This window comes from Seriola aureovittata, chromosome 20 (genome assembly GCF_021018895.1).
Source record: "Seriola aureovittata isolate HTS-2021-v1 ecotype China chromosome 20, ASM2101889v1, whole genome shotgun sequence".
NCBI classification, from domain to species: domain Eukaryota; kingdom Metazoa; phylum Chordata; class Actinopteri; order Carangiformes; family Carangidae; genus Seriola; species Seriola aureovittata.
In genome coordinates, this window is record NC_079383.1 from 279,843 (window position 1) to 301,432 (window position 21,590).

Here is a 21,590-nt window from a genome sequence, read left to right on the forward strand (position 1 = left end):
CGTGGACGATGACTATAACTTCACCTCTCGCAGTTTATTAATGAAAGCAGGCAGTGATGACATCACAGTGACAGAGGACGACCAGCAGAGGGCAGAGGAGAGGGTCAATGTACACAGGTGAATCAAAGCAACTGAAGACAAACTCAGAGGTCGAAGGTCAAACACCTCAGCTCTGCTTTATCAACATGAACTATGTGCACAGAATATTGGTTTATATATACAGTATGTATGTCTATATATGTGTTTGTGTGTTATGTCTCCCCCTCAAAGTCCATATCTGATTGACTTTCTGGATCACATTGTTTTCGTCTGGGTGTTCACCTAAAATCAACACAACAGGAAACAAGAAGTCAGAGTGAAACTAAAAGAAACAACAGAGTGTGTGTGTGTGTGTGTGTGTGTGTGTGTGTGTGTGTGTGTGTGTGTGTGTGTGTGTGTGTGTGTGTGTCTGTGTGTGTGTGTGTCTGTGTGTGTGTGTCTGTGTGTGTGTGTGTGTGTCTGTGTGTGTGTGTGTGTCTGTGTGTGTGTGTGTGTGTGTGTGTGTGTGTGTGTGTGTGTGTGTGTGTGTGTGTCTGTGTGTGTGTGGGTCTGTGTGTGTGTGTGTGTCTGTGTGCGTGTGTGTCTGTGTGTGTGTCTGTGTGTGTGTGTCTGTGTCTGTGTGCGTGTGTGTCTGTGTGTGTGTGTGTGTGTGTTACAGATGATGTGTCCCAAACATCTTTGTCTTTATGTTAACAAACAACCAGGAAGTGACAGCTGTGGTCATGTGACAGTTTACATTCAACATGTGACACTGTAAATGCATCAGTAACATTTTTACAGGCTGATAAGTGAGAGTATGTTTTACAGCCTGTTAAACAGGTTCATGAGCTGAGCTCTGAATCTAAACTCACATCACTCCTGTAGCTGTGATGTAATAAAGTACACAGCCAATCAGAGAGTTAGTTACACAACATACAGAAGCAACAAGGTGTACATGTGTTTCACAGAGAATCAGTGTGAACACATGAACTCCACGTGTCTGCACCGTTACACCAGCTGACAACACATCCGTACAAACCTGCAGCAGCAGCACAAACCAGTCAATGAGTCATTGACCTGCTGTCAGCTGATCCTGTTTGTCTCACTCTGATCCAGGAAGTCCCTGAGTTCAGGGCTCAGACTGTTTCACTTCAAACAGGTAGAAAACAATAGGATCATGGTCAGACCTCAGAGTATCCTGCTGCTGCTCCACCTCCAGGCCTGCTGCCACCTGATCCAGACTCTGGACCCAGGTACTGACACACACACTGACTCACTCACTCACTCACAGGATGTGAACGTTTGATGTTTCATCCCAGAGGGAGGACACATACACAGACCGACTGTATCGTCGTCAATAGAGAACTGATCCGCTCCGATCAGACACTTCAGATTGTTTCACTCAGTTTGATCCTGAGGAGAAAAAAGACTTTTCAACCTCAGCCAATCAGAGGAAGTGACAGGAAGTGTGTGTTTGCTCCACAGCTGCCCTGCGGTTTGTCGTGCTCGCAGACTGGGGGGGTCTTCCCGTCCCCCCGTACTACACCCCTCATGAGGAGGCTGTTGCTGCAGAGGTGGACCTGCTGGCCCAGACCGAGGGTCTGGACTTTGTCCTGAGTCTGGGGGATCACTTCTACTACAACGGAGTCAAGAATGTGGAGGACCCCCGCTTTAAGGTCAGCTCACACAATATCACTCAGGGAGGGGGGCACATGTCTGACTGTCCCCCAGCTCCGTCACAGTGATTATTAATCTTTCACGGTAGGAAATGATTTCAATAAATTTGTAATTAAATTTAAGGTGAAAATAAAAGTTTGAAGAAACATCTGGATCAGAGCCACAGAATGAAGCTGTTACATGTTATTAATACAGTTTATTCACAGTGAATAATAACAACAACAATAAAAAAATAACAATAATAATAATATACCAATAATAATACCAATAATACCAATAATAATAATAATAATATCAACAACAATAATAATAATAACAATAATAATAATAATAACAATAATAATACCAACAATAATAATAATACCGACAATAATAATGAGTGGTTTCTGATCCACAGTTCACATTTGAGCGAGTCTTCTCTCAGCCATCGCTGCTGCACATCCCCTGGTACCTGATTGGAGGAAACCACGACCACAGAGGAAACATCTCTGCCCAGATGTTTTACTCCAACACGTCACACCGATGGTGAACAGACAGATTCATGGTTTAAACAGAAACCTCCAATACACAGCTGTTTGATTATTGATCCACATCAGAGACTCAGTGACTGTCACCTGTTACCTGTGTGTGTGTGTGTGTGTGTGTGTGTGTGTGTGTGTGTGTGTGTGTGTGCAGGAATTACCCAGGGCTGTACTACGAGCTCAGATTTGACGTCCCTTTCTCCAACGTGTCGGTGAGCATCCTGATGCTCGACACCGTGGTGTTGTGTGGGAACACCTACGATCAGACCCCGCCCTCAGGACCAGAGAACCCCAGAGCCGCAGAGCGTCAGTGGGACTGGATCAGGTCCAGACTGGCCAGCAGCAGGTGAGCCGCCATGTTTCACACATACAGTCAGACATTTTTATTAGTTACACTGCACTGTAAAAAACACAGTAATACTCAACAAACATACTGTGGAATAACAGGCAACAACTACAGTCATTAAATTAAGTCGTTAGCTTCTGAGATCTTTTGTTCTGATGAAGGATGTTACACATGTAAAGACAATGAAATGAAATGACCTGTGAATGTGATCAAACAATGCTGTAACACAAATACTGAGTGCTGTTAGAAGGATTTTATTAAATGATTTTTGTAAAACATATTTAACCCTCCTGTTATGTTCGTTTCTCAGGAACAGCAATGATGTTCCTGGGTCAATTTGACCCGGGGCATGTTTAATTATCCAGAAGTGTCAGAAACCAAAAAATCCCAATAAACATTGTTTATATCTCATTATTAACTCCATTACTAACCATTTCAATCAATATTTAGTGTAATGGTGTTCTTTACCTCTCACAGATCATGGTTCAATGAGGATAATTCACTCGTTTTTCATTCAAAAATGCATGTTAAAACTTTTTTTAATGTACTTTGGAAAGACCTACATATAAAATACAAGTGTTTTACATTACATTATTTTTTATTTTTTAATTTTTTTATGGAGTGATGTTGATAAATTAACACGAGACACCTCTTCTGTTCATCCAGTGTGACATTAGGGCCTGTGTTATAGAGTAGTGGAAGTTGCTCTGCCCACTTGTCCTACACTGTCCTGATAGCTGCCAGCTTGTCTCTTGTCTCTTGTCTCTCTCCCGTCTGACAGCCCTCGTCTCTCGATTATCAAATCGGATTACTCTGGAGAAAATATGAAAAGTCTCCAGAGACATTGTGGCATGAAATATAGCCCTGCCTGTCTCTGCATCCCACAGACTGGCTGTTAATTCACCCTTTGACTTATAGACCCCAGCCAGGATGAGGACCCCCAGATATGCATGTAAATGCATTTTATCCTGTTCCTTCCACTTTCATTTCGAGAACGATTTTCTGTATTGAGTTGGGCATGACCAGCTCAAAAGCTGACTTGATGTCTGTCACACGAGTCACTGTCATCCTAGTGGGTCCTGGACCTGTCTTTATTATGTTTTCTGCAGACAGTTTTGCCTGAAGTATATTTGGGGATGAAGACCGTCTTGCTTGAAGGAATATGAATAGCAGTTTCCTCATTTGGTTCATAATCAGAATCATCAGACTCAGAATTGAGCTCAAGATGGTCTTCATCTTCAGACACATCCTCCTCTATTTCACTGTCATGATCAAAGATGAGTTCCAGAGCCTCCAGGGTCACCTGTTTACTTCTGCTGCTCATTTTGTAAAGCTCTGACAGAAAGTATTCACACCCCTTCACTTTCCCCACATTTTGTTATGTTACAGCCTTATTCCAAAATGGATTAAATTCCTTTTTTTCTCATCAATCTACACACAATTAACCCATAATGACAAAGAGAAAAAGGTTTTTTAGAAATTATTGCAAATTTATTAAAAATAAAAAACTGAAATATCGCATGTACATAAGTATTCACACCCTTTACTCAGTACTTTGTTGAGGCACCCTTGGCAGCGATTACAGCCTCAAGTCTTCTTGGATATGAAGCTACAAGCTTGGCACATCTGTATTTGGGGTATTTCTCCCATTCTCCTCTGCAGATCCTCTCAAGCTCTGTCAGGTTGGATGTGGAGCGTCGCTGCACAGCTATTTTCAGGTCTTTCCAGAGATGTTCAATCGGTCTCAAGTCTGGGCTCTGGCCGGGCCACTGAAGGACATTCACAGACTTGTCCCGAAGCCACTCCTTCGTTGTCTTGGCTGAGTGCTTAGGGTGGTTGTCCTGTTGGAAGGTAAACCTTCACCCCAGTCTGAGGTCCTGAGCGCTCTGGAGCAGGTTTTCATCAAGGATCTCTCTGTACTTTGCTCTGTTCATCTTTCCCTCGATCCTGACTAGTCTCCCAGTTCCTGCCGCTGAAAAACATCCCAACAGCATGATGCTGCCACCACCATGCTTCACCGTAGAGATGGTATTAGCCAGGTGATGAGAGGTGCCTGGTTTCCTGCAGATGTGACGCTTGGCATTCAGGACAAAGAGTTCAATCTTGGTTTCATCAGACCAGAGAATCTTGTTTCTCATGGTCTGAGAGTCCTTTAGGTGCCTTCTGGTAAACTCCAAGCGGGGTGTCATGTGCCTTTTACTGAGTAGAGGCTTCCGTCTGGCCACTCGACCATAAAGGCTTGATTGGTGGAGTGCTGCAGAGACGGTTTTCCTTCTGGAAGTTTCTCACATCTCCACAGAGGAACGCTGGAGCTCTGTCAGAGTGAAAATCTGGTTCTTGGTCACCTCCCTGACCAAAGTCCTTCTCCCCTGATTACTCAGTTTGGCTGGACGGCCAGCTGTAGGAAGAGTCCAGGTGGTTCCAAACGTCTTCCATTTACGAATGATGGAGACCACTGTGCTCTTCAGGACCTTCAATGCTGCAGAAATGTTTTTGTACCCTTCCCCAGATCTGTGCCTCGATACAATCCTGTCTCTGAGGTCTACAGACAATTCCTTTGACTTCATGGCTTGGTTTCTGCTCTGACAGGCACTGTCAACAGTGGGACCTTATATAGACAGGTGTGTGTTTCCAAATCATGTCCAATCAGTTGAATTTACTACAGGTAGACTCCAATCAAGTTGTAGAAACATCTCAAAGATGATCAGTGGAAACGGGATACACCTGAGCTCACTTTTGAGTGTCATAGCAAAGGGTGTGAATACTTCTGTACATGCAATATTTCAGTTTTTCATTTTTAATAAATTTGCAAGAATTTCTAAAAAACCTTTTTCTCTTTGTCGTTATGGGTTAATTGTGTGTAGATTGATGAGAAAAAAAGGAATTTAATCCATTTTGGAATAAGGCTGTAACATAACAAAATGTGGGGAAAGTGAAGGGGTGTGAAAACTTTCTGGATGCACTGTATATGTGTGTGTGTGTGTGTGTGTGTGTGTGTGTGTGTGTGTGTGTGTGTGTGTGTGTCTGTGTGTGTGTGTGTGTGTGTGTGTGTGTGTGTCTGTGTGTGTGTGTGTCTGTGTGTGTGTGTGTGTGTGTGTGTGTGTCTGTGTGTGTGTGTGTCTGTGTGTGTGTGTGTGTGTGTGTGTGTCTGTGTGTGTGTGTCTGTGTGTGTGTGTCTGTGTGTCTGTGTGTGTGTGTGGTGTGTGTGTGTGTGTGTGTGTGTGTCTGTGTGTGTGTGTGTGTGTGTGTGTGTGTCTGTGTGTGTGTGTGTGTGTGTGTGTGTCTGTGTGTGTGTGTGTGTGTGTGTGTGTGTGTCTGTGTGTGTCTGTGTGTGTGTCTGTGTGTGTGTCTGTGTGTGTGTGTGTGTGTCTGTGTGTGTGTCTGTGTGTGTGTCTGTGTGTGTCTGTGTGTGTGTCTGTGTGTGTGTGTGTGTGTGTGTGTGTGTGTAACAATTTGAAAACGCAGCAGTATTTTCTTGTGTCATCAGTCATTTGACAGATTAGATCGTTCTCTGAGTTTCACCTCTCTGAGCCGTGACTGTGTGTTATTAGAGTCACAGGTTGGAAACCTTTCTCAGTCAGTACATGTGTCGTGGTCCCTGTGGATCACACTGACTTGTTGTGTGACTGGTTGTGTGACTGGTCCCAGGTCAGACTACGTGGTGGTGGGCGGTCACTATCCTGTGTGGTCCATTGGCCACCATGGACCCACTTCCTGTCTGGTCAACAGACTGAGGCCTCTGCTGAAGAAGTACAGAGTCTCTGTTTACCTGAGTGGCCACGACCACAACCTGCAGGTACGTTCAGGCATAAAGTCATGTGACATAGATCCAGGCAGGAAGTCAATGTCTGTCCATCTGTCCATCATTCACACTGTAGTCCAACTCCAGCTGTTCTAGTTACTGAGACATTTATTAAAGGTCCAGTCAGGTCACATGGCAACATTTTTTATATTTGAACAGTTTATGTTCTTCATCTCTCAGACTTCAGCTGCTTCTTCACACCAACTGAAACACAGTTTATCTTCAGCTCGTTCAGAAACAGGTGAACTGACTGACTAACTGGTCACATGACGTCAAGAACCACATGAATGTTCCCAGGTGTTTGTTCCTCTACAGTTATATATATATACGTACATATGTACATTAATGTGCTGCATGGTTCTGTTCAGACTGATTCACACACACTGAGCAGCAGAGACTCGACAGTCAACACACAGTCAAACTATCATCAGATCAATGATCAAAGATCAGAGAAGAAGAGTTTCTGTTACTGAAGAAACTCTAATTATTTATGTACAAAGTCAGTTAAAATGCATGTTAGAGGAAGTGATAATGTTTTATGATGATAATAATATATGATCAGACTATTTCAAGTATCTTAAAGGCTGTTGGCACCAGGTTACTGTGTGTGTTTATGTGTGTGTATACATTGGTTGTTAATGTATACACACTGTCCCCAGGTGAGACCTGCACTGTGCTCACAGCAGAGATCTATAGACTTTATGAAGCTGCATGAATCAAACAGTAGAATTAAACAGGTGGAGATGAATTAACATCAACTCCACGGAGGTTAAAGGCTACGTTTCTAGGCAACACAGTGGGTTACAACAGTCAGTCAATTGTTGCTCACGACGTTCAGACAGGTGAGTCTGAACGTGTCTCACCTGTCTGACTCTGACATCTTTATTCTGCCTGTTCCCTCTCACAGTTCATCAGAGAGGATGATGGGAGCTCGTATGTGGTCAGCGGCAGCGGGACAGTCAGCGACCCGGCCTCCACCCACAGGGACCGTGTCCCTCAGTCCTGGCAGCTCTACTCCAGTCCTGTCAATCACACGGCAGGAGGCGTGGCTTACTTCAAGGTGACTGAGTGTCACATGACAGTGAGCTTCCTGCAGACTGATGGGAAATGTGTTTACCAGGCTGAGCTGCCGAGACGCTCAGTCAGCAGAGACGCTGTGTGACGCTGCAGTCACAGGTAGAACAGGTGGAGAGAGGAGCTCACCTGTGGAGAATATAACCTGCTACAGGCTGAACATCACTCAGGTGATTCTCTAATCAGCTGATCGGACTCTTGAGTTCAGATCACATCTGAAAACTAAGAGCTGTGTAGAAGAACAAGTTTATTTTCTATAGAATTAAACTAGAATCTCGTCTTCCACTCAGACGAGTGCATTGTCACTTCCTGTTTGTCCAGAGTCAGAGAAAATATTAAATATTAAACATCTGTGTGAAACTTTGTCACAATTACTGTGAAGTCTTGAGTAATGGGTGTTTTTCTGAGGTCAAACTGACCTTGACCTTTGACCTTTGGGTCCAGGTGACATGAGAAATCATTAATCATCAGTCATCAATCATTCAGTCTTTGGTCAAAGACACAAGGTGTTCACAGACCTTTAACCAGAAGCAGAACCTGATCCAGCAGGAGTCTGGATCTGGACTCTGGGTCCTGGTGCCACAGAACCACTGAAGACCTCGTCCTGCGGAGGTTTCTAATACCTTGTATAATATAAATTGATTAATTAACATGTAAATGTGATTGATAGGGTCGTATATAAATACTAGAGAACTGTAGTAACTCCTGTGTTTAATGACTTTAATGTTGCTGCTGCCACATCTCTGTTTCTCCTCCACTGTAAACTCTTAAGTAGCTGTTTTCCTCATGCTAACTGCTCACCAGTGCTCAGTGCTCCACCTGTCCTCCGCCCTCTCACCTGTCAACCCTCCAGCCTGCATTCAAGCTTCATCTCCAGCTGGACTCCTCCATTAACATCCACCGCCCCTCAGTCAGTCTCCCTCAGTCTCCTAACACTAAGGCTACGTCCTCACGACTCCACCACTTTTCAGCCTCTAAAACAGAGACTTTCAGAAACGCTGCTAGGCCTGTTTTATTCTGAAAACTCCTGGGTTTTATTTTGAAAACTCTGTGGTTGTGTTGTATCTTGACGGACAGAAACTGAGACCTTTGTAAACGATGACGTCACAGCCACGGCCTCTCCTGATTGGCTCTCATCAGCCTGGACTACCAGAGGTGAATACAACATGATAATGAATGACAGTGTCACTGACCTTGTTGTCTTAGCAGCTGTTGTTCACTTACATTCTCTGTTTTAATGCTACAGCTGTCTTTGCTGTTCCTCCTTCAGAGGAGACGATCTACTTCCTGTTTACACCGGCTTGCACATGTTCAGTGTAGTGAATGGTCATGTGACATGTGTGGATGCAGATGGTTTTTGTTTGAAACGCTGTTTTAAAATGAAAACGTAGTCGTATGGACGCAGCATGAGAAACATTAGCTTCGTACACAGGTCCAGCCCCCGACCCTTTGGCCCCCGACCCTTTGGCCCCCGACCCTTTGGCCCCCGACCCTTTGGCCCCCGACCCTCCATCCATGTAATGACACATCTGAGGCTGAATATGAAGATGAACAGAACAAATTTGTTTAAAATATTTATTCTTTAAACATATTATAATAATAATTTTTTAACAACAGCCTCATATACAAATATGTTAATTTCAATTAAGCACAATAAATTACACATAAGATACAAAAATAATATTTACAATTTCCCAGTCCCAAAGATCCTAGTGACAGTCACTGAAAGTTAGTACGACTATAAATAAATAAAACCAGCTGGTAGTGTTTGTTACAGCTTCAGCAGTGTTGTGTGTGTGTGTGTGTGTGTGTGTGTGTGTGTGTGTGTGTGTGTGTGTGTGTGTGTGTGTTCAGTGTCTCTACAGTCTCTTGTTCTGCAGTTTTCACACATTCAGTTCAGTTTCATAGAAACTAGAGGAAGAGATTCCAGTGTTTGACCTCAAAGCAGTCAGCTGTACCACAGTGATCAGTGTGTGTGTGTGTGTGTGTGTGTGTGTGTGTGTGTGTGTGTGTGTGTGTGTCGGTGTGTCTGTCTCTATACATCCCGCAGTGGCAACCCCTCCTTCCCTGTGGTCCGAGCATTCCTGCGGCATCTGCAGCAGATGACGGTGACAGCGATGATGATGGCGATCAGCAGCAGGATGAGGAAGATGGCAACAGCGATCACACCCACTGAGTACACTGTAAACAACAACAACACAACAACAACACAACATTACAGAGCTTGACTTCAGCAAATGATCACAGATTAATGATCAGGATTGATCCGTGCAGGTTCTCACAGGGATCTGTCACTCTGCACAGAGCTGCTGAACTCTGCCTGCAGGGGGCGCTGTGGGGTTTCTGTACACTCTCAGACTGAGGGGAGGGGGAGGAGTCTTGATCCTCTGACCTGTTACATCACATGACATCAGCTGCTCTGACCTCTGCTACTCCCTGCTGTCACTCACACTGAGGTATTGATCACTGATCATCAGCAGCTCTGTGATTAATGAACCTGAGACTCTGAGTCCATGTGCCGGATCACCTGATCACCTGAACACCTGATCACCTGAACACCGGATCACAGAGGGGGGTAGACAGACAGCCTGAGTGTGACAGGGGACAGTCAATGATCACTGAATCATATGTGACATATGATCTGTGCTGTTTGTCCTGTTACTGTGAGTCCACAGCATCTGTACAGATGTTGTATCAGTATAAACGGAGTGATATTGATCAGCTCAGCCTCACTGATCAGCTGTTAGAGAGTCTGTGATCTCTCCTGTCTCTAACAGGTAGGTCTCTAACAACCTGAGTCTGACTTCATCAGCTGATTTATAATTAATACAACAAATGATCTAACACCGGTATATACTGATCAATACACTGATCAATATACTGAACAGGGTCATGTGACAGACTCCCAGAGTCTGGGAGGAGACCTGTTCTCCATATCACAGACCAACACAACAAACCAGCTGACCATTTTATTTACGCAGAGACGGTACTTCACACTAACACACACACACACACACACACACACACACACACCTCAGTGTTGTCTGTGTTCAGCAGCAGTAGAAACCCTAACCCTGGACCTGGTCCTGGTCTCTGTGGACTCACCATCTGAGATGGACGGGTCCTCGACCTCGGAGCACTGGGTGTGGCTCAGCTCGCCCAGCTGCTTCTTGAAGCTGCGGCTGGGGATGAAGGCCTGGACGTTGAAGCAGTAGCTCTCCCCCCGGTCCAGACCGCTCATCTCGATGATGTTGGTCTTGAAGTCGGCAGATTTCTGCGGACGACACAGAGGAACAGTCAGGTGATGACATCCCCTTCAGGAGTGTTAGGTTCTCACACCTGGACGGAGGCGGGGCTCACCTTGCCGGTGCTCTTGTTCCTGCGGTAGGTGACTCTGTAGTGCAGCTGCTCTGAGAACACGTCCCGTATGCTCAGCTGGCGGCCATCTTTGAAGAGGGCGGTGAGCGGGTCGGTCACGTACAGCGTGGTTTTCTTTTTGTCCTCACTCACCTCCAGCTTGAAGTCAGGTCTGCCTATATCAGCTGTGGGGGAGGGGCACACACACACACACACACACACGCGGTTAATGTGGAAGTGTAGAGACCTCTGACCATGCGACCATGTGACCATGTGACATCACTGCAACAAAGTCAACCAACAGCGTGTCCAGAATATCTAAGATAGAGCTGCTGCTATTAGCTGATTAATCACATTATTAATTAGTTGATTAACAGAAATTCAATAGTTTAAGTTTCTCAGTGTGAAACTTTGCTGCTTCTGCTTCCTGAACGGTTTTTAATCTGATGACAATTATCTGCAGATTTATCAATTATGAACTGAATGATAAATCAATATGAAGTGATGCATCATCTGACAGCTGGAGAACAGTCTGACACCGTGAACCTGTCGGCGGTCAGACTGTTGCTCCATCATGAGGCTGTTGTTTATTAGAGTCACTGCACACCTGATCGACCTCCGTCATAACGTCCAACAGGTAAATACTGAGGCTGGTTCTCCGCAGGAGGAGCTGGGCCCAGCTGCACAAAAAGACCTTCACCTAAAACTTTCCTTAAAGTCTGAGTTAAGGTTTAAGATTTCCTCCTTATCTTAGTCTTATACTTAAGGAATCACTTAACCTTAGTTAAACTGTAACTCTAAGACCTTAGAGAATTGAAAGTACGGATGGAGCTGGACTAGAAACAGCTCTCTGTAGCAGAGGGACCTACTGTCTTTGTAGGGGCAGAATCGGGGGGAGGTGGTGTAGGGGAACTCGATGAGGTCGGAGGTCACCCCCAGTGGCGGCTCAGACAGGATGTCAGCTGTGTAGTTGGCGTTGAGGTCGGTCAGAGAGCTGGACAGATCACACACCGTGGCTGAGGAGCGGACACAGTGATGGTTCCTCTGTCTGTCCCGTCCAACCCTGAAACAGTTTGACAATGTCCACATGACTGATGGAGACAAAGACTGAAGAGACAAAGACTGAAGAGACAGAGACTGAGAAGAGACAATGACTGTGGAGACAAAGACTGAGAAGACAGAGACTGTGGAGACAAAGACTGAGGAGACAGAGACTGAGGAGAGAATCAAAAAACAGACCGGACAGTGAGACAGTGAGACTGTGGGACAGTGAGACAGTGAGACTGTGGGACAGTGAGACTGTGGGACAGTATTTTACTTCATCAGTACAAATCTTGCTGCTGGCCTTTCTAAACTGTGTTTGTTGGATGCTTCATGTCCCTGTCTCTGTTTGTCTCTTGTTGTCTCACTGAGCTCACTTTTCCTTTTACTGGATCAATACTGGCGTCTTATCACGCCCTGCGCCATTCACCCTTCCTCCAACCACCTGACTGTCTGAGACGAATGCACAGGTGAGGGTCTGACACAGGTGAGGGTCTGACACAGGTGAGGGTCTGACACAGGTGAGGGTCTGACACAGGTGAGGTCTGCAGGTACTTACACAGAGAACTCCACGGTGTAGGAGTAGTCAGCTGACGGTTTGGGCTCCCAGGACAGAACGGTTTTGAAGTTGGTGGATTTCCAGGTGACATGCTGAGCTTGAGGGAAGGAGCCTTCAAAATAAAACACATCATGTAAAACACTGTGATTAGAGACATAATTAAAACTTAACTAAACTAAAGGAAAGACTTTCATGTGATTAACCCTTCATGTCGGACTGTTAGAAACAGACGTTCAGACGCATCTTCATCAGCCTCCTGAGCTCACAGCGTCTCGTGACCTGAGACTCGTCGCTCTTATCACAGGTCATTAAAATCCTGGCTCATAGATTTTATGGACTGATTGTTCAGTCAAACTGAACAGAGAACAGCTGACTGACTCTGAGGCTCAAACCTCAGTCACTTCTTCTGCAGATTTAAACTGTTGTTGGCGCTGAGAGCAGATCATTATCACGGTGTAGGTTACATAATCTCCAACAGTTCCCATGAGACCAAACAGAAATGGACATTAAACAGCAGGACGACTGAACATGAGAGATAACGACAGACACACTTTCAAGTTCAGGCTGAGAGAGAGAATTTAAAGTGATTCAGCTCGTCCGATTTCAAATGCTACGAACTCACAGAGGACACAGTCAGACATTTACCCCCTACACACAGTCTGCACTAAATTCAGAGGATTACATTTGTACAGTGAGATCAGCCTCTTCTTACAAACAGACTTTAATGTGTTTGATCTGCAGACTGAAGCACGTTCACCTCACCACACCTTCAAACTCTGTAAAGCTCTTTATAAAACTATTTCTTCACTTCAGCCTTTAACTCACTCTCAAACTTTTCACTTTGCTCCACATTTCTGCTCAGCACTTCTTTTACATGTCTTCTCATTTAATGGTTTATTTTATTGATTATTTTATCTAATTTTACATTGATTTTAATGTTTTTCATTTTAGATCAATGCTTTTCATGTGAAGCCCCTGGTGCAGCTCATTTCTTTGTTGTAAAGCACTTTCTTGTATGAGATTATTATCATTTTATTATCATTATTATTATTATTATTATTATTATTATTATTATTATTATTATAAAGCAAAAATAATAAACACATATTTCATCTAAATACAAACTGACTGTACAGAAAACTGTTTTACTGCACTAATAACTTTACATTTAAACCGTTTTCTATATATTATTTAATCGTGCGTGTTAAAAGTATTTTCTTTCATTTTCATACATGTCTGATTGTGTATATTAAAGAGCACGAGACCCGGTGTTCACAGTGAGACTCACCTAAGACAGTGGACAGCAGGAGGAGGACACAGACGGCAGCAGGTCTCATGGTCTCCATGTCTCTGATATAATCCAGCTTCAGTTCGGTTCTCCGGGTTCTTGGTTTAACGGGTCTTTCTCCGTGTGTTCGCGCTCAATCCTTTCGTTTCTCTTCTCTCCCAACCTCAGCTCTCAGCATATAAACGCGTCGGGCGTAGCCAAATAAGGAGCGTCCGGTCTGACGTCACCGGACAGCGGTAGCCACTTTTAAAATACAGCACAAGTTCATCCCGAGTTCAGCTCATACAGACTATCCATCCAATAATCGACTTATTATTAGTAGTATTAATATTAGTATTATTATTATTATTATTATTGTTGTTGTTGTTGTTGTTGTTGTTATCAGACCTATTATTATTATTATTATTAGCATCAAACGGTTATTTTAAGCAACTGATGATGATGATGTGTTGATCATTTAGTCATAATGTCACAGTCAAAAGATTCAGATTTTTTCCTTTTTTACAAAACATCCTAAACAGATGAAACCTGAGAGAAACTTCTAATCAATCAAATGATTAATTACTTATCAAAACTGTCATCTGAGGATTCTTTAAAACCATCGTCTCATGATTACAGATCATTAAAAGTAACAGATTTTAAATTTGCAAGTAGGAAAATTTTTGCTTTTCTTTATTACAAATTGTGTTTTTCCCCTGAACTTGTCACGTGAATGAGTCAGAACACAAGAACCACACACACGGTGTTCTACAGTGTGAGACCAGATCTACACATTCACACACAGATTTGTCCAATCAAGAGCAGGAACCGAATCCACACCTGATCTAAAGGCTCTGCACCCTGCAGTCTGAGGTTCTGACAGTCCAACTGTATGGACCTGATGGGGGGTTTCATCAGGTTCTGACTGAACCCTTTGAGTCTGGGTTCTCTGCAGGAACTGATCAACGTTCTTCATGTTACAGTTCCTGCTGCAGACTGAAGGTTTCATCTCCTCCACACATCAACAGGCCAGAGACACAGGTTCTCTGTAGCTGCGCAGGTGAGACAAGGTTACACAACAGTTCACCTGAGCCTCAGTGCTTCTCATGTCTTCATCAGACACTGAAACAACCCGTGACCTGTGGATTTCTTTACACCCACAGCTCGGCTCGATGAAGAACTGACCTCAGTCGGCTCCAGAGACGAGAAGCAGAGCTGCAGCCACGATAAGTCATTTTATTTTTACTATTTATATTTTTATTTTCAAGACACACTGAAAAGCATGATATATTGTCCGTCATGTGCACGTGTAACAGATCCACCATGTAAAGGTTGATTCACAAATTGTGAATGATGTATTTAGTTTATGTTTTTTAGTGATGCTTGTTTAATGCTCACACACTGTCTGTGATGAGGAGCACAGTGTTTCTATAGTTACAATAATCCATCACTAATATTTGTTTTATATATGTTCAGCTCTATGTCAATGTGTTCTACACAGAATCACAAAACTCAACATTAATAAACAGATCTAACCATCATCAGGAGGTGAAGGTGTTTATGATTTATAAACAGTTGTGATGAATTTATGAATCATGAACAGTTGTTAACATGAAGCAGACACAAGCAGCAGTGTGTAGTAGTGTGTAGTAGTGTGTAGCAGTGTGTAGTAGTGTGTAACAGTGTGTAGTAGTGTGTAGTAGTGTGTAGTAGTCTGTAGCAGTGTGTAGTAGTGTGTAACAGTGTGTAGTAGTGTGTAGTAGTCTGTAGTAGTCTGTAGCAGTGTGTAGCAGTGTGTAGTAGTGTGTAACAGTGTGTAGTAGTGTGTAGTAGTCTGTAGTAGTGTGTAGTAGTATGTAACAGTGTGTAACAGTGTGTAGTAGTGTGTAGTAGTCTGTAGTAGTGTGTAGCAGTGTGTAGTAGTATGTAACAGTGTGTAACAGTGTGTAACAGTGTGTAGTAGTGTGTAGTAGTCTGTAGTAGTCTGTAGTAGTGTGTAGTAGTATGTAGCAGTGTGTAGCAGTGTGTAGTAGTCTGTAGCAGTGTGTAGCAGTCTATAGTAGTGTGTAGTAGTGTGTAGCAGTCTATAGTAGTGTGTAGTAGTGTGTAGCAGTCTATAGTAGTGTGTAGTAGTCTGTAGCAGTGTGTGGCAGTGTGTAGCAGTCTATAGTAGTCTGTAGCAGTGTGCAGCAGTGTGTAGCAGTGTGTGGCAGTCTATAGTAGTGTGTAGCAGTGTGTAGCAGTCTATAGTAGTCTGTAGCAGTGTGTAGCAGTCTATAGTAGTGTGTAGCAGTGTGTAGCAGTCTATAGTAGTCTGTAGCAGTGTGTAGCAGTCTATAGTAGTGTGTAGCAGTGTGTAGCAGTGTGCAGCAGTGTGCAGCAGTGTGCAGCAGTGTGCAGCAGTGTGCAGCAGTGTGCAGCAGTGTGTAGCAGTCTATAGTAGTCTGTAGCAGTGTGTAGCAGTGTGTAGCAGTGTGTAGCAGTGTGCAGCAGTGTGCAGCAGTGTGTAGCAGTGTGTAGCAGTGTGTAGCAGTGTGTAGCAGTGTGTAGCAGTCTGTAGCAGTGTGTAGCAGTGTGTAGCAGTGTGTAGCAGTGTGTAGCAGTCTGTAGTAGTCTGTAGCAGTGTGTAGCAGTGTGTAGCAGTGTGCAGCAGTGTGTAGCAGTGTGTAGCAGTGTGTAGCAGTCTATAGTAGTCTGTAGCAGTGTGTAGCAGTGTGTAGCAGTGTGTAGTAGTGTGTAGCAGTCTATAGTAGTGTGTAGCAGTGTGTAGCAGTCTATAGTAGTCTGTAGCAGTGTGTAGCAGTGTGTAGCAGTGTGTAGCAGTCTATAGTAGTCTGTAGCAGTGTGTAGCAGTGTGTAGCAGTGTGTAGCAGTGTGTAGCAGTCTGTAGCAGTCTATAGTAGTCTGTAGCAGTGTGTAGCAGTCTATAGTAGTCTGTAGCAGTGTGTAGCAGTGTGTAGCAGTCTATAGTAGTCTGTAGCAGTGTGTAGCAGTGTGTAGCAGTGTGTAGCAGTGTGTAGCAGTGTGCAGCAGTGTGTAGCAGTGTGTAGCAGTCTATAGTAGTCTGTAGCAGTGTGTAGCAGTGTGTAGCAGTCTATAGTAGTCTGTAGCAGTGTGTAGCAGTGTGTAGCAGTCTATAGTAGTCTGTAGCAGTGTGTAGCAGTGTGTAGCAGTGTGTAGCAGTGTGTAGCAGTGTGCAGCAGTGTGCAGCAGTGTGTAGCAGTGTGTAGCAGTGTGTAGCAGTGTGTAGCAGTGTGCAGCAGTGTGCAGCAGTGTGTAGCAGTGTGTAGCAGTCTATAGTAGTCTGTAGCAGTGTGTAGCAGTGTGTAGCAGTGTGCAGCAGTGTGCAGCAGTGTGTAGCAGTGTGTAGCAGTCTATAGTAGTCTGTAGCAGTGTGTAGCAGTGTGTAGCAGTGTGTAGCAGTGTGCAGCAGTGTGTAGCAGTGTGTAGCAGTGTGTAGCAGTGTGTAGCAGTGTGTAGCAGTGTGCAGCAGTGTGTAGCAGTGTGTAGCAGTCTATAGTAGTCTGTAGCAGTGTGTAGCAGTGTGTAGCAGTCTATAGTAGTCTGTAGCAGTGTGCAGCAGTGTGTAGCAGTGTGTAGCAGTGTGTAGCAGTGTGTAGCAGTGTGTAGCAGTGTGTAGCAGTGTGTAGCAGTGTGTAGCAGTGTGTAGCAGTGTGTAGCAGTGTGTAGCAGTGTGTAGCAGTGTGTAGCAGTCTATAGTAGTCTGTAGCAGTGTGTAGCAGTGTGTAGCAGTGTGTAGCAGTGTGTAGCAGTGTGTAGCAGTGTGTAGCAGTCTATAGTAGTCTGTAGCAGTGTGTAGCAGTGTGTAGCAGTGTGTAGCAGTGTGCAGCAGTGTGTAGCAGTGTGTAGCAGTGTGCAGCAGTGTGTAGCAGTGTGTAGCAGTGTGCAGCAGTGTGTAGCAGTGTGTAGCAGTCTATAGTAGTCTGTAGCAGTGTGTAGCAGTGTGTAGCAGTCTATAGTAGTCTGTAGCAGTGTGCAGCAGTGTGTAGCAGTGTGTGGTGTCGTCATGGTTTAAAGAATGGATGACTGGCTCCTCAGCGGTATGCTGACCACACAGACACTTACTACAGGAGGCTGGATGGAGCTGACTACAGTGACAACATAATGTGTGACAGATGCTGCAGCTCGGTGAGTCAGGACGTCCGTTCCTCACACAGCTCCAGTCTATTTATACAGCAGATTCCTCAGAGCTGGAGCTGAATGTCAGTCTTTATCATAATGACCAGTTAACAATAGCACTGAAAATAGCATCTTCAGTTCAGACTGACAGAGGTGTTGTTGTAGGACAGTCTTTACACAGCAGACCGGGTTCATCAGTGCCACGGAAGCACACTCATTTTCGTATATATGAATCATATATATGATATGAATTGCGTATATGAAGTAAACTGGACAGACTTCTAGTGAACATCAAGTAAAAACACTGGAGGTTTCATGAGGGACAGTCCTTTTCATGTGGGTCTTGTTTTTCTCTTGGCTGGGAATATCCATGTGGCACCGTGCCAGAGCTGGTCCCCCTGCCCCCATTATCCCTCACCCACCTCCCCCCACCCCCCCACCCCCCCACCCCCCCGGCTGTGAGAGGCCCTCTGTACCACAGTCGACTGTGGCTTTGAATACCAAGGCACCTCTGACTGGAAGGACTGAAAGCAAATGCATGAGTTCCCCAAATTCTTTCCAGTGCAGTGGCATAAGCCTCCAGAACACACACACACACACATACACACACACACACACACACACACACACACACACACACACACAGAATGGAGTGATACTCACCTGAAAGTTATGTAAATTATGAAGGATTTCTATGGAAAACCCGAACACAGTTTTTCCCTCACAAATCTACTGAGGACAGAAACAGTTTCCTGTGACTCCACTAAACTCAACTACTGGAAACCAGTGTCTGGTTCCCGGCACACTGATGACTCTGGAAATGGTATATTATATTTATCCCCTTCATCGTAACTGGAGGGTTTCAGTAGTGAAAGTGGCCTGTAGCCATACGCTGCCTTCATTGGCTGCTTTACATAGAAATATACAAAGACATGAGGTCATCAGCTTCTCTGTCTATTGTAGCAGAGCGAGGAGGGAGGATCATCGACTCGGCCTTAATTACATTCCCAGGCTCGTTCCTGCAGGAGGAATAGCAGCAGCTCACTCTTCACTGTATGTGTGTGACATGAAGCTGGAGTTCAGACAACAGGCCTCTGTGTTCGTCCTGGTTCCATCACGTCCAGCAGAGTTTGATTTCCTGTTAATTCCATGAGCAGCTCAGGCTCGTCACAGCACATGGTTCAAAGATGTCTGCCTCCACCTCTACACAGCAGCATCTCTGTAAATCCTCACAGTCCCTGTTACTATGACCACAGGCCTCAGTGTAGCTACAACCACCTTCTACCAAAATAAAAGTCTCTGTGAAAACAGAGGTGTGTGGAGAAACAACAACACTGTTTCAGGAATTTAAAAGTTACTATCATTAAATCTGAGTTACACATTGGAATAATTCACTCAATCATTGAGGTCAAACAAACTCAGCCTGTTGTCACTCCTCTCTCCTCCGTTTTTATTTTGCTTCCTTCACAGATCTGCTTACTTTTAGTTTTGTTTTTCGTCCTACTTCCTGCTCATTGTTGTCAGGAGGCTCAGTTCAGATGAAGTCATGTTTCATATCATGTTCATCATAAGAATAAATATGAATCCTTGATTTGTTGATATTGAAATGTAGTAAGATACTTGGTCATAAATAAATACATTTTGTGTATTAGTGTAACAGGAGTGTGGTCCATAGAGACTCACACTGAAGTCAACAGGTTAATTCCTGTCTGCAGATTGTTTGTCAGAAAACATGATGTCATTATATCACTAAATATTATTACCACTGATATAATGTCAGGAGCCAGAACTGATGGTGTTTGTGAGGATCAGCTGGTCTCTGTTCTCAGGAGCCAGACTTTTGTACCATCTTCACTTGTTTGCTTAAAGTTCTGAGGAAAAGGAAATTTCTTAATCAATTCTTGGGGGGAAATGTCTTAAAGACAAAGGCCTGAGACTGAGGCGGGGCGTCATCCCCCACTTCCTGTTTTGCATCTTGTTAGTTATGGTTTATTTACTAAGAGTCGGAGCCAGCATCCTCTACCAGAGAGTGTAGACACGTTAATGCTGCAGGGTGAGGGATTCCTCAGTCACTGGTTGTGACTGTTAGTTTGAGCCAAGCACCAGCATGTTAAACCTGTATAAATCATCTCAAGTGATCAATGTGCAGAGCTTATTGAGAAACAGTAACAACGTGGGGAGTCATGTAGAAATATTTACAGCAGAATCTCCTGTGTTTAACCGGTCAGAGACTCAGCTCTGCACCTTCACAGGTCCTCTGGAGGGAGCTGGACCAGATTCTGTTTAGGAGACAGGACCTGCGGTCCAGACGGTCCAGACGGTCCAGACGGTCCAGGTGGTCAAGGCGGTCCAGACCAGTCCAGACCGGTCCAGACCGGTCCAGACAGAGGTGTGGTGCTGTTTCTTTAAGTAGCGGAGCGCACAAGTGTGAACAGGCTCAGTTAAGATGTGGCTTGTTTTGCAGGTTGTGTAACAACTATTCCTATGTTAACAAGTTTACATAGATCAGTGAACTATGATCACATGATCAGATGTTAGACTGACTGTATGAACAGATTCATCATGTTGAGAATGTGACAAACAACATATCGTCTAATAGGACTTAGCTACATGTTGGACTGACTGCAGAGTCATATTATATCATGAAGCAAATGAACACAAGTAGTTTGTGTTTGGAATTATTTCATTACTCACTTTTACTGTGTTAGAAACATCTATTTGGAGAAAAGCTGCAGTGCATGCAAAGGTCAAGCTAAGCTAATAGGCTAAACTATGAAAACATAGCTAAGCTAGCTTTCATTTCCTGCAGCACAGCTGGTATAACAGGCTAGATTTATAATGTTTCTTTACAGATGAAATGATGATTTCTGCCCTTTCATATTTACTAATTAATACAGCAGGTAGGAAAAAATATATTTGAATTCACTGAGCAGCTCAGAAGCGACCAGCAGCTACCAGCAACTTTTCTTGCATGATTCTGAATTAGCGTTGCCAGAGGTTTCCAAGATTCTTCTTTTATTTTGTCCCATAAACTTTTTTCCCAGGACACAAATTGTTTTCGTGAAGATGCACTTATAATTTAGAATTTCATAGTTTCAAATAAAACCATTTGTTTCCTTATACTGCTTTCTGTCTTCTTCCTGGGTATATTCAGTATGATTGGGTGTACGCGCAACGGGCGGAGACGCCCTGAGCAGCGAGTTCCCGGTCTGACTCCTGGCTGGCCAGACTCTTTGCTGCATATCAGTCCCGTTCTTTGTCCCTGCATTTTCTGGCAATCTCTACTGTCCTACTGTTTGATTGGCTCTATGCTTTACTGATGATTGGATCTTCAAGTGCTGAAAACAATGTGTGAATTTCAACATGGAGCGGGTCTCTGGTTCCTTTTGAGACGGACTGTAACATTCAGCTCTGAATGGTTGAACTATGTGCTGCTTTTATTGATCATGTTCTAAAATATCTTTTCAAACATGAAACAAGTCATAATATGAATCAGCTGTCTGGATGGCGATGGTGTGTAAAACGGAGGGAGACCGTGTGTGAGCTGAGGCATGCTGGGAGTCAATCAGCAGCAACAAAGGGTGTCTGCAGTCAACCTGCTTATCAGCTCAGATGACTGATAAGAGCTTGACACTGGGTTTACATTCCTGTGTTGGAGGAGAGGCGGGGCAGCCGCTCATTATTCAGTCACACTTATTAAACTTATTATGGTCATTGTCAGCACCTATGGCTTCTTGCTAATCCAACCTAATCTACATAAGATCATACATGGTATTCTTTTGTCCCTG

At 44.1% G+C, this 21,590-nt stretch overlaps 2 protein-coding genes across 4 annotated transcripts; one reads left to right on the plus strand and one right to left on the minus strand.

Moving 5' to 3' along the window:
- The first annotated feature begins 1,031 nt into the window (after positions 1 to 1,031).
- acp5b (acid phosphatase 5b, tartrate resistant) lies at positions 1,032 to 8,871 on the plus strand. 2 transcript variants are annotated; one of them, XM_056363820.1, is made up of 6 exons: positions 1,032 to 1,271; positions 1,504 to 1,694; positions 2,093 to 2,220; positions 2,371 to 2,562; positions 6,211 to 6,358; positions 7,272 to 8,871. In XM_056363820.1, exons 1-6 carry the CDS (start codon positions 1,196 to 1,198, stop codon positions 7,524 to 7,526), a joined length of 990 nt encoding a protein of 329 aa, XP_056219795.1. In that variant the 5' UTR covers positions 1,032 to 1,195; the 3' UTR covers positions 7,527 to 8,871. The 2 variants fall into 2 exon arrangements, with proteins under 2 accessions (XP_056219795.1, XP_056219796.1); XM_056363821.1 differs by having other exon boundaries at positions 2,434 to 2,562.
- Positions 8,872 to 8,999: 128 nt separating this feature from the next.
- On the minus strand, positions 9,000 to 13,852 carry f3a (coagulation factor IIIa). 2 transcript variants are annotated; one of them, XM_056363743.1, is made up of 6 exons: positions 13,684 to 13,851; positions 12,396 to 12,507; positions 11,665 to 11,858; positions 10,799 to 10,980; positions 10,544 to 10,712; positions 9,000 to 9,619 (listed from the first exon to the last, which is right to left on the minus strand). In XM_056363743.1, the coding sequence occupies exons 1-6, from the start codon at positions 13,739 to 13,741 to the stop codon at positions 9,474 to 9,476; spliced, it is 861 nt and encodes a 286-aa protein (XP_056219718.1). In that variant the 5' UTR covers positions 13,742 to 13,851; the 3' UTR covers positions 9,000 to 9,473. The 2 variants fall into 2 exon arrangements, with proteins under 2 accessions (XP_056219718.1, XP_056219720.1); XM_056363745.1 differs by having other exon boundaries at positions 9,482 to 9,619; positions 10,472 to 10,712; positions 13,684 to 13,852.
- Between the last annotated feature and the right edge of the window lie 7,738 nt (positions 13,853 to 21,590).

Excerpts from the sequence above, each read along its gene's own strand:
- acp5b (XM_056363820.1), top strand. The coding sequence starts at position 1,196 with ATGGTCAGACCTCAGAGTATCCTGCTGCTGCTCCACCTCCAGGCCTGC. Across the intron at positions 1,272-1,503 it reads GATCCAGACTCTGGACCCAG|CTGCCCTGCGGTTTGTCGTG; the intron begins GTACTGACACAC and ends TTTGCTCCACAG. Across the intron at positions 2,221-2,370 it reads TCCAACACGTCACACCGATG|GAATTACCCAGGGCTGTACT; the intron begins GTGAACAGACAG and ends GTGTGTGTGCAG.
- f3a (XM_056363743.1), bottom strand. The coding sequence starts at position 13,741 with ATGGAGACCATGAGACCTGCTGCCGTCTGTGTCCTCCTCCTGCTGTCC. Across the intron at positions 12,508-13,683 it reads CCTGCTGTCCACTGTCTTAG|GCTCCTTCCCTCAAGCTCAG; the intron begins GTGAGTCTCACT and ends TTTATTTTGAAG. Across the intron at positions 10,713-10,798 it reads GGAACAAGAGCACCGGCAAG|AAATCTGCCGACTTCAAGAC; the intron begins GTGAGCCCCGCC and ends TGTCGTCCGCAG.